At 48.7% G+C, this 10,638-nt stretch overlaps 1 protein-coding gene across 1 annotated transcript; it reads right to left on the minus strand.

Annotated features, from left to right (window-relative positions):
• Positions 1 to 243: 243 nt before the first annotated feature.
• LOC139052882 (uncharacterized) lies at positions 244 to 7,747 on the minus strand. Its single transcript, XM_070530027.1, has 2 exons — positions 7,592 to 7,747; positions 244 to 2,875 (listed from the first exon to the last, which is right to left on the minus strand). The coding sequence occupies exons 1-2, from the start codon at positions 7,745 to 7,747 to the stop codon at positions 983 to 985; spliced, it is 2,049 nt and encodes a 682-aa protein (XP_070386128.1). The 3' UTR covers positions 244 to 982.
• Positions 7,748 to 10,638: the final 2,891 nt, after the last annotated feature.

Below are 10,638 nucleotides of genomic sequence, written 5' to 3' on the forward strand. Positions count from 1 at the left end.
ATTTAGTTTCTTATTTACCACAATTTTACCTTTAAAAAGTTATTCACTGTCATAACAACGTTAGTTAAAAATTATATTATGGGGTTCTACGTGCCAAAACCACTTTGATTATGAGGCACGCCGTAGTGGAGGACTCCGGAAATTTCGACCACCTGGGGTTCTTTAACGCGCGCCTAAATCTAAGTACATGGGTGTATTCGCATTTCGCCCCCATCGAAATGCGGCCGCCGTGCCCGGGATTCGATCCCGCAACCTGGTGCTCAGCAGCCTAACACCATAGCCACTGAGCAATCATGGCGGGTAACTACTTTAGTTGGTAGTCAGCACACGGCATGTGTTACTTCACCTGCCCATGTCAATAAGTGGGTCTGTAAAAGAGTTAATGGTACCAACTGGCCCAAATTAGCAATCCTAATAAGGTTTGATTTTGAACATCTTTATATAGAAGTTGTAACACGCGCATTTTCACGGCCTGTGCGACTGCTTTAAGCCTAAACGCAATATTACTAGCGAGTTCACATTTGTACGACGCCTTTATATGCTTTATAATTGTTTATCGACTTACAACGCATTTTTAATTGTTGCGTGGCATATCAGACGCGTACAGCCTTCAATACTGTTACGTAGACAACACCAGTGCGCCAACTTTCAAAAGCACGAATCAGCGTTACGACGTTATTACTGCGAAATGTCGCACCTTGCTCACCTACATCACATTTGAGGTACGTCGTCAGTAGGAGCACGAAACAGTTGACAAAATCGCGTCGCATTATCACACGTGGAACATTCCTCTATAGTACATGTGTGCTACTTCTAAGAGGAAGTAAACTTTTTAGTTTCAAAAACTATACCTTAGGAGTCTTTTAGTCGCTTTACGAATCTTACTCGTACATATTTTACGCGTTTTTTTTTTCTAGTTTTACAAAACGGAAACGTAGCGCTAGCGACATAAACATGAGGACAGCAGCACGCGGTCAGGTGCCTAGCGACCGAAGTCGATAAACATATTATGCGCAGTCCTCGATTTTCTCCCTCGCGGAAGGCTACACCGGAAAGCTGTGCGGTACGCCCGCAGTTTCATGACGGGAGCGTCACACATGCTACGTGCCGTTCCCGCTGCATCCTCTGCGTCGCAGACGGCAAAGCACGAAGCCATGAAAAACAGTCGGTCTACTGCGGCACTGTTGATGAATGTGTCCACGTGACCGCCCAGAGCATCGCGAAGGGCGCGCAGAGCCATTGACACGGCCAGCTCTTCGGCCGCTTTCGCCGAGGCGTTAGGCGAAACGAGACCGAGGAGAGCCCGCGCTATTAGCCTTCCGGCTCCCCCGTAGTTCAGCACGGGATGCAGCTGGGAGTGGAAGAACGGGTATGAGAAGACGAGTGGCTCCACCGTCAGGTTCCGCTCCTCGTGCCACAAGTCACCTTGCACGCCGTCTATTCTGAGGATGTCGTAGAGTCCCGAAGCTGTCAGCTCGCGCCTCGCCTCTTTGAACGCCACCCATTCGGCGAAGAACGAGTTCTGCGGGGCTGGAAGGTCGCCCAGCTCCACAGATGCGTCCGCAGGGCTTCCAATGCTGGTTGGCGAAGCCCTGCCGGGGAGAATCAAGGCCAGTGGTTCGCGAGTCAAGTGTCCTTCAACGTGCGGGGCCGTAAGCAGACTGAACCAAGCGAGTCCCGTCATCCGCTCCACCTCGCGCAGACACCGGTTCGTCATCCTGGCCGGCATTAAACGAAGTGGGCGGTCACCGACGGTGGAGTTGCTGCCGTCGACCATCCAGCCAATCTTCGTGAATGTCCGATAGGCGATGTGTTGTGCCACATCATTTGGCCTCCGACTCCCAAATTCCAGCAGGCTGTTCAAAGTGTGGAGGACCCTCGTGCTCTCAACGCGGACAAGTGTCTTTTCCGAGATGTTCACTGCTGGAGGCACGGCCGCACGGAGCGCATTGAGCCACGCCTTAGCAGAAACTGCCGGCGTCAACGTTTCTGCCATCGTCTCGAGGTGCAAGTCTAGCGGCCCTCTTTCGGGGATCATCTCGGCGTTCTTGAGGAGAGTGCTGACAAGCGCGTCCATCGACCCCTTCTGCGTCACGTCTGCGGCTACTTCTTTATCCAGCAGACCTAACACTCTGATGGCCCCCTCGACGCCCGCTCTGTATTTCTTGGTTTTTCCGGTCCTTCTGAAAACATCTGCCCATTTTCGCAGGCTCTTGCTACGGCTAATGAAAACTGTGGCCAACTCGTTTTCGTACGAATCAATGCGCAATTGGAACCACACGTGGATGTCCCAGTTTGCAGACAGGTCTACCAGTGTACGTAGCACTGCGTGAGGGCTGCTACGCCACTTATGATGCAGAACGCCGCGCTTCGTCAGGAACGCACGCAGTTCGCTCGGATCGCGTTTGGCCCGCAAGCAGGAACTGACCAGGCCAGCCACCCTGTCGGAGACGGTGTCCGGTCTGACCGAAGGCGTGACCGACTTCGTGGCGAGGACGTTGTTCAGTGCCTCCTTGAGCAGTCTTGCTTCGACCATCTCTCGCACGGACGGGACGGCGGCTCCTCGTCGCCAGCGGCCGCACACGAAGTCGTACAAGCTGCGGCAAGGATCGCGGGACGTGTCCAGCGACGCCTGGACCTCCCAGCCGTACTTCTGGCAGGCGTGGCTGTCGCACACTGCGCGCAACGTCGACAGCAGGTCGTAATGGCCGCGCACCAGGCTGCGACGTGCGGCGACCGTCTCGTTGGCCAGAGTCATCAACTTGATCAACATGGCGGCGCCCAAGAGGATGGCCAGAAATGTGGCCGCCTTGGGAGCATCCCGCAACAGCGTGATGCTGTGGTTCACCACCCGGTCACGCAGCCTTTCACCGGGCTGCACATAATGAGTTTCCTGCGGTTACGGGGGGGGGGGGGGAGGGGGGGCAAAACTTACGGCGATACGAACAACGAACGCGAGCACATTGCAACTAACTTTTGAAAGTAATCGGTTGCATTCGACATTGGCACTAAATTGGCTAGGAGATGGAATTCGCAGCGCGCGCGCGCGCGCGTGTGTGTGTGTGTGTGTGTGTGTGTGTGTGTGTGTGTGTGTGTGTGTGTGTGTGTGTGTGTGTGTGTGTGTGCGTGTGTGCGTGTGCGTGTGTGTGTGTGTGTGCGTGTGCGTGTGTGTGTGTGTGTGCGTGTGCGTGTGCGTGTGCGTGTCTGCGTGTGTGCGTGTGCGTGTGCGTGTGCGTGTGCGTGTGTGTGTGTGTGTGTGTGTGTGTGTGTGTGTGTGTGTTACCATCGTTACCTCTAGGGCAATGACAGCGTAAAGTTTCCTTGCACTAGACTGCTCAGCAGAATTCTGCTACACCGATTTGCACATTTTCAAGTTAGAAAAAAATGGGGTATTCCTTGAGACATCACTTACAGAGAGGCTGACACGTTTAGAAACCCCTCGCGCACTTTCACGCCCCCTACAAAGAACGTTCTGTGCGTATTAGGTCATACAGGTCAAAATTTGCCGGAATTACTTCACGCAATTTGAACATAGCTTCGCCAAGCCTTCAATTGAATTACTAGAGAAATCGCTCTTCTCAATTCAGAATCGCATAATTCCCACTTTAGAAAGGGATAAAAATTTCTAGCAATATCGGTGCTCATTCTGTTCGCAATAGCAAAGGGCAGCGCATATCCAGCTTCAGGCGTCATCTGCGAACACAGAAATCTCTGCCTCTATGTTGTCACGTTGCAGTGACGGTGAAAAACAGAGTAGCAAAAAACTGTGAATCACGACACTAACTCTTTGTTGTGGGAATCTGTGCCCATAAAACAGGTCACACTAAAACCATAACGATAGCGGCGAGCCCAGTCGGCGATCGTCGAACATCTGACCTGCGGGTCAAGCGCTTTGGTTTTTACACACGACGCGTCAATGGTTCTAAGGCATTCACTGGTGTCCGCGTGCCTCCCAGAGAGTACTACACGACTCATGTCTCGCGTACAATCTGATTATACAAGCTGCGGCGAGAACGTACGCAACTGATAGAATCAACGATAACGTTCGAGTAAGTTCCAAATCATGCAGGCGTGTCTTGCACCATGCGATACCTTCAATTTGCTAGCAGGCGAAGTGCAGTCTTCCGAGATGTAGGTGGCGAAGGATAAATAAGTGCACGTTTCAATACATGGTGATGTTGCCTCTTCCCAGAAAACTCGCTACATTTTGCTGTTTAACTGCGAACGCTTGCGAAGAATGTCCGCACTAGCCCAGTGAAAAAAAAATTTATTGCTTGCATTGCCGAATTACCGGCGCAATTGAGCTTCAGAACTCCGTTGCTTTTACTCTTGGGGGTTTTCACGTTAGCTCATATTTTAACTTGCCATATGTGTAATGGAACAGTGACATTTTTATTCAAAAGCAAGTGCCATGTGTTGAAACCTGTTGTGAAGATTTTACTTAGCCTTATGTTTTTTACTCCAGCATCCTGGAGTCTTGGGAGACACATTGAACAGCTTGAACATTCCCGGTAAACATTGCGGTTACATAAGCTGCATATGCGGGGGAGCGTGAGAAGCAGTCAGGGACCTTTGAATAATATCGCGTTCCACTCTTAAAGGCGAAGCTTAATCGTGCAACAAAGCTTTTTTTGTTGTTGTTTTGTTTTTTCTCAGGCAGGCAGAGCCCATCTGGAGAAGGTATGTGTACTCGCGCCGCACTTCGACGCGTGTTATCTGTCTCGCACTGTCTGCGCACCCGTATAGGCTTGCGGGCGCGAGCTTACGCCTTCCGGCAAGCGTACGTTTAGTTTGGCCTATCACTTTATCGGTCAGTGCAGAGTGTGCCGGCATATATGTCAGAAAACTCTCAATTGCTGCCGCCGAGATTAGTGTGATCAGATTGAGGCACGTCAGCACCAGCAATTTCTACGTTGTAATCTCTGACAAGTCGCGTATAAAATAGCTGACGTGCTTGAGTCGCCTAACGAATCTTAAGATCGATCGCCGACTGTATACTCATCTTATCTTTGTGCTTTGAGTGTCCCTCGTTTTTCGGGGCACAAGTGCGCTCGCTGAGGAGTTAGTTTCCTAAATCCCAGTTCTCGCTGCTGTCTGCTTTCTCGCCATCGCTACAACGCGACGATATCCTCGCAGAGTCCATACACCCGTGTTACCACAAAGCTGCGATTCCAAACCATACACAAAGAGAAGTTGCTAACTCAATTCTAGGCAATCTCCAACATTCGTTCCGGAATAAAACGCACAGAAGCCTAACGAATTAGTAGGAACGGTCGCCTGGAGCTCGGTATCCGAAAGCCTTACAAGCTTTGGCTGCAGAAAACTTCTTGAAGAATCCTCAGACGGGATGACTTGAACTAGGGAACAGCGCGAAAGACGAGGGCGAAGAAGAGGCACTCGGTCAAACGTAGCGCTGTTCCCCAGTTCAAGATGTTCAACCGACTAGCCGACACGTTCGCTTTATTTACTCGTACAGAAATTAACACTAGCGATAGTGAGAATGCGTGCCATAAAAGACAATTATTTCGATAGTATTTGCAACGAATGGCACATTGTCTCAATATTTCTAGGTCAGTGAGCGCAAAAGCTTTTTCTGTATTTTTTTTCTGCAACAGATAGACTAAGGAAGGGGTGTCACTTGACGGACCCATATACCGCAATATTGTGCTTACCTGGTCGTGCAAGCATCGCAATCAGTTCCTTGAATGTGAGCAATCGGCTGTCTAATATCTCCCATTACCTTCTGTGAAAGCAAACGTACGAGACAAAGCGATGACTGTTTTATTAAAAACTAGGGTAGCCTATTCTGAATGTAAAGAAGTACCACGACGATCAAACCTGTGTAAAATATCACTAGTACTTTGTTTAAATAATGCGTATTTCTAGCTAGACAGAAAGCTAAACTAGTAATTCTGTGAAATAATAAAAACCGAAGCTATTACAAGTAAAAAATGCATGAGAGTGCAACGTCTGTCAATTTATCTGATAAAGACATGAGGAACAGCGTGATGCTTTGAACAGGAGGGGTGCGAATGCACAAAAAATATGCATATCATGTCCACATTTCCAGTGAAATAACTTTTGAAGTTATAATTATAGGCGCACCATATTGGCACAAGCTCCCTCTTTGTCTTCTTGACTGCTCACGTTAAAGTGTTCTCTAGGTACACTTACAGCATGTATGCGGGCGCTTAAATCCGGAGACCACCTAGCAGCTTGACGTCGAGGCGTTCTTGAAAGCCCACAATTTTCAGCTCCGGATCGACCAACTTCCTGACACCATTTTTCTAAATATAGGTGTTTACGTGTTTATGATAGGTGTTTACAAAAACACCTATCAGGCCTTGTAGTGCAGCGATTACTACAGGCGAATGAACATCTACCCTCTAATATCAAAGCTAGACCGTATATTAACGCGTACAGCTGCGTCGTATACGAGATTTCTTCTCACGACGATCGCATCTTAATTCTGGAGTTTTTTACCCGTTTCGCTATTTGGCAGAGATGCGCCTTAAATTTTGAGTAACGGTACTAATACTATTTAATAACAGCCATTTTCCTTCACATCAAGAGTACCGTTCTTATAGCTAGTGTAGCAGTTTAAAAAGCAGTGCGACTTCCTAGCCGTTGTTTTCACGCACAACATGTATAGCGCTACAACCTGCTGGTTAGGGAAAGTCACGTTAATGACTGCACAAAATTGTTTCAGAATTGTCACGTATATCTCTTCAAGACTGACTTCAACATTTAGTAAAAAAAGATCGATTCTTTTTAGAAGAAAAAATAAGGCAATAGTTTTTCCTTTTGAATGTCGCCCGCATAATGCAGCACCCGTATTTCAGTGTCAAGTCATAGATTTAAAAGTATTGCCTCATGTTTTTCCGGTTCCTCTGTAGAGAATACTAATGAAAACTCGCTAGGTTCACTCTTTAGTATATTTCTCATGCAATGCAATACTTCGTCGACAGAATATTAGAGTAGGCGCTTTCCAAATCCGTGTCGGCGGCATCGTCAAAGTGGAGCCGTCACTCGTCTTTTGTTCCTGCCCGTTTTCTGGCTTAGCAACTGTTCTCGCGCGGAAGAAGGGATATTTTCGGGTGCTCATTTAGACAAGACGAAGCGCGAGAAGCACAAGGTCAGCGCAAGTCAGGCACTAATGATCTGCATTACATATACAGCATTTCTGTCACATAAAAGTTAGTTTCACACAAAAGTTAGTGAAAGTCTCTCTTTGGACATTTCGTGAACAGGTGCAGCGCTATTGCGGAACTGGGTCGTTGCACACAACTGGTCGACTCGGTTGTGATCCTCTGCTGCAGACCAACTAACAAATAGTCCTGGTAGTAAGGAGCGTGGCTAGGATCACCGGCGAAATGCGATTATGGCACAATAATTTGAATAGAATCGTTGTATTCTCCCTGCCCAGTTAGCTTTCTTTAATCGCAAACACATTGGGGTCAAAGCATCCGATAGGCTTTTCACATTGCATCTTCAAACTCGCACAAGAGGAATGTGCGCGAATATATTCAGACCCTATTGAAATGGTGGGCACTACAGGGCTCGCACGAGAACGGCAAGTGACGCAGCTGACCTGCTCGTTTCTCGCAGCGTCATCGTGCTCTTGATCGAGGCGGGCCAGGTTGCGCCAGGAGGCGACGACTGCCACCTGCGGTGCTTCCGGCTGGCGGTCGCCGTCACCCCGGCCTCGGTCGGAGCCCGGACGAACAGGAACCTCAACCGTCGACATCGCGCGGCGCTGCACGAATCCCACCTTCGACCTCTTCGTCTTCGCGCAGCGGCAAGCACTCACCAGTTTTCATTACACTTCTAAGTGGCAGTCCTACAGTCCCACGCCCCACTATTCAAATCTAGTTTCGCTTTACTTCTAAGCATATGGAAAACCGCCTGCTTCTTGGCCAATCCTCCCATAGTTCTTATGCGCCACAGTTTAGGATACAATACAAGACAATTTTTTTGATTGAATAACTTTGGTCTTCTGCACAAGTGACACATACCCGCCGTGGGCTTTCGGCCAAGAACTGGGCGGTTGTTGATTTACTTTGACAAACCGGTAACACACCTTGTGCTTAATGCTAGTTCCCGGCCCACGACACCGGGCAGCGGGAATAACTTAAAAGTGATAAGTGAAAGTGTTCATGATGCTCTCAGCAATTTATATTCTTCAAATCAGCCGTGTTGGCATAGTGCTCATATCGTTGCGCGGTTGAGCTCCACGGTGCGGGATCAAATCCCGGCCGCGGCTGCCTCATTTCGATAGAGTCGAAATGCAAAAATACCCGTGTACTGTGCATTGGGCTCTCGTTAAAGATTCCCAGGTGGTCAAAGTACTCCCGACTCCACCACTACGGCGTGTCTCATAATCATATCGTTGTGTTAAAACGTGACATCCAATAACTTATTTTTATATTCTCCGTGTCTCCATCGCGCACCGTTACAAGTTACACACTTTGTCAAGAGGATCACAAGCCAATGGAGCGGGCACAAGGAGTAATACACGCTAAGGATAATCTAAGCTCTTCTAACTGACCGCATAACCTATGAACTTATCCGCCTAACACTCAAACCGGCAGAAATCGGGAAACTAAATATCGTCATTCGAAAGGCAATCGAAGTCGCCTTGACGCTCGCACCCATGGCACCAACGAAGAAACTCCACAAGCTCGGCGTGCACAACACGTGGGGAAAGCTCGCCGAGGCTCATAAAATCAACGACCCAGAGCGGCTCAGACTCATACCCACCGGCCGTGCAGTTTTGCGCGATCTACAACAAAAGCAACATCACCGAAAGAGACAAAGCAAGAATCACATCGGCACTGCCCTGCACGTATCCCCCACAGTATACATCCGACTTGCCACAAGGAACGCCGGAAAAGGAGCAGCCGCGTGCTCAGCAAGAAATGCGTGAAACACCCGGATAAGAGGTGCACCGATGGGGGGATGCCCGGTATACTAAATGAAATGCCTTTGCCATATATGGGTCACAGATCACCAAGACAAAGAGCTCGCAGCTGAGTCGACGAGACGGCAGAGGAGGCGGAAATCGCTCTGGCGATAACAACTTGCCCTGAAGTAGTAGCAGTAATGCGCACACTCTCCCAAGCAGCAGATCGCAACTATCAAAGAAGACGCGTATCGGAAAAGACACTCAAAATACTTCAGCATCTCATCGCAAGCGCCTTGCTCCCCGACCCTCGCATCAACTGGGTTCCAGCTAGTACACCAGCACGTGGCAAGAAATTAGGCTGAACACGCCACTACCCGCAAGTATACCAGCCGGGATTTCCTGCCATCCAAGACCAGCCTGGCCACCAACGTTGATGACATCGCCCTAAGCTATCCTAACCTTGTGTACCTCCACCCACCAAGCAAAAGAACACACACTTCATCCCACAGGAACCTGAGCAAAGCGGGAGGAGTCTTCCTCCACCGCCTATACGGAAAAATACCCACACACGTATTTGCACAATTTCCTTCCCATTGAAGCACAAGAGCACCTCAACCCAACGCACTCCTATGCCACCGCTCAAACTTGGGAGGCCAAGCTTTGCTCTGACTACCTGGACGACCAGTGCACTCTCGTCACCCAAGCTAAGGTGGTAGCCCAAGCCAGAGGGTTCATGGAATCCTCTGACCTAGGGTGAACTTGGTCCTGACTCAAATTACCGCTCCAAAAAGTAAAAAATTATCTCTATCTACCTCAAATGCAATCGAATCAACACTTATTCAATATATGTGACATGCAGAGAGCAGACAATGTGAATTTCCAACTTTTATTTCTTTTTGCATCTTATGCTCAACTTGTTTTGAGGTTTCATCTTCTGCTGTTTTCTTATGCCAACATATCGGTTACTTCTGATGCAAGAAATCAACTTTTCTTTCAATTAAATTCAGCGCCTGAAAAAACATGTTCTTATTATTATTGTCACCCCCGTTCCTATTACCAGAGTACGGTGGCCTGGACATGAACATAAATAAGTATGAACCCACCTTCACTAGGATATTGCTACAACGGACTTGCTCTGCGTTTTTTTCGGGATTGCTCTAAGGGCTGAAGCAAAGCTGTCGACATGCCGTGGAGACTGCCACGGGAACCCTTGTACCTCCTGTAAATGAACTTCCAGGAATAGCTCGGGCGCATAGGAGACGACTACGGAAGGGCTCCGGGGCCCGAACCCCCTCCGAAGTTTTTCAGGGGGAGGAGACGCAAGCCCCCTCTCCGGGCGCTGCCGTCGCCTTCCCACTAAAGTGTCATTACCGGAGTTTTGTCACCCGCATCAATTGAGGTTTCTTTTGAGTTGCCTCTGCCTTTTCACCTAATATTCCATTGCGGCTAAAAAACTACTGCATCATTGTTGGCGAGGATGTGCACGGCTTTTAATTCATACTAACGCTTAATTTCCGCAAATCCTGGCAATAGGAGGAAAAGGGCATTAAAATCACCAGCGGCCGCTACCTCATTCGTATTTGCGCACTTCAGCCTTTTTTTATTTCCTCTAAACACTGTGCAGAGACACAACATATTTAAATATTGCTACGATGCGCTGCTGTAGCGAACGATTATGAAAGGACTGACGAAGACTACGATGGCAGTGTAGAACACTTAACTTTATTAGATAT

The sequence above is a fragment of the Dermacentor albipictus genome, unplaced genomic scaffold (genome assembly GCF_038994185.2).
Source record: "Dermacentor albipictus isolate Rhodes 1998 colony unplaced genomic scaffold, USDA_Dalb.pri_finalv2 scaffold_42, whole genome shotgun sequence".
Taxonomy (NCBI): domain Eukaryota; kingdom Metazoa; phylum Arthropoda; class Arachnida; order Ixodida; family Ixodidae; genus Dermacentor; species Dermacentor albipictus.

What these genes read in the sequence shown, in the direction of transcription:
- LOC139052882 (XM_070530027.1), bottom strand. Translation starts at nt 7,747, where the DNA reads ATGTCGACGGTTGAGGTTCCTGTTCGTCCGGGCTCCGACCGAGGCCGG. An exon ending in ACGCTGCGAGAAACGAGCAG is followed by an intron (nt 2,876 to 7,591) that starts GTCAGCTGCGTC and finishes CATTATGTGCAG; the next exon opens with CCCGGTGAAAGGCTGCGTGA.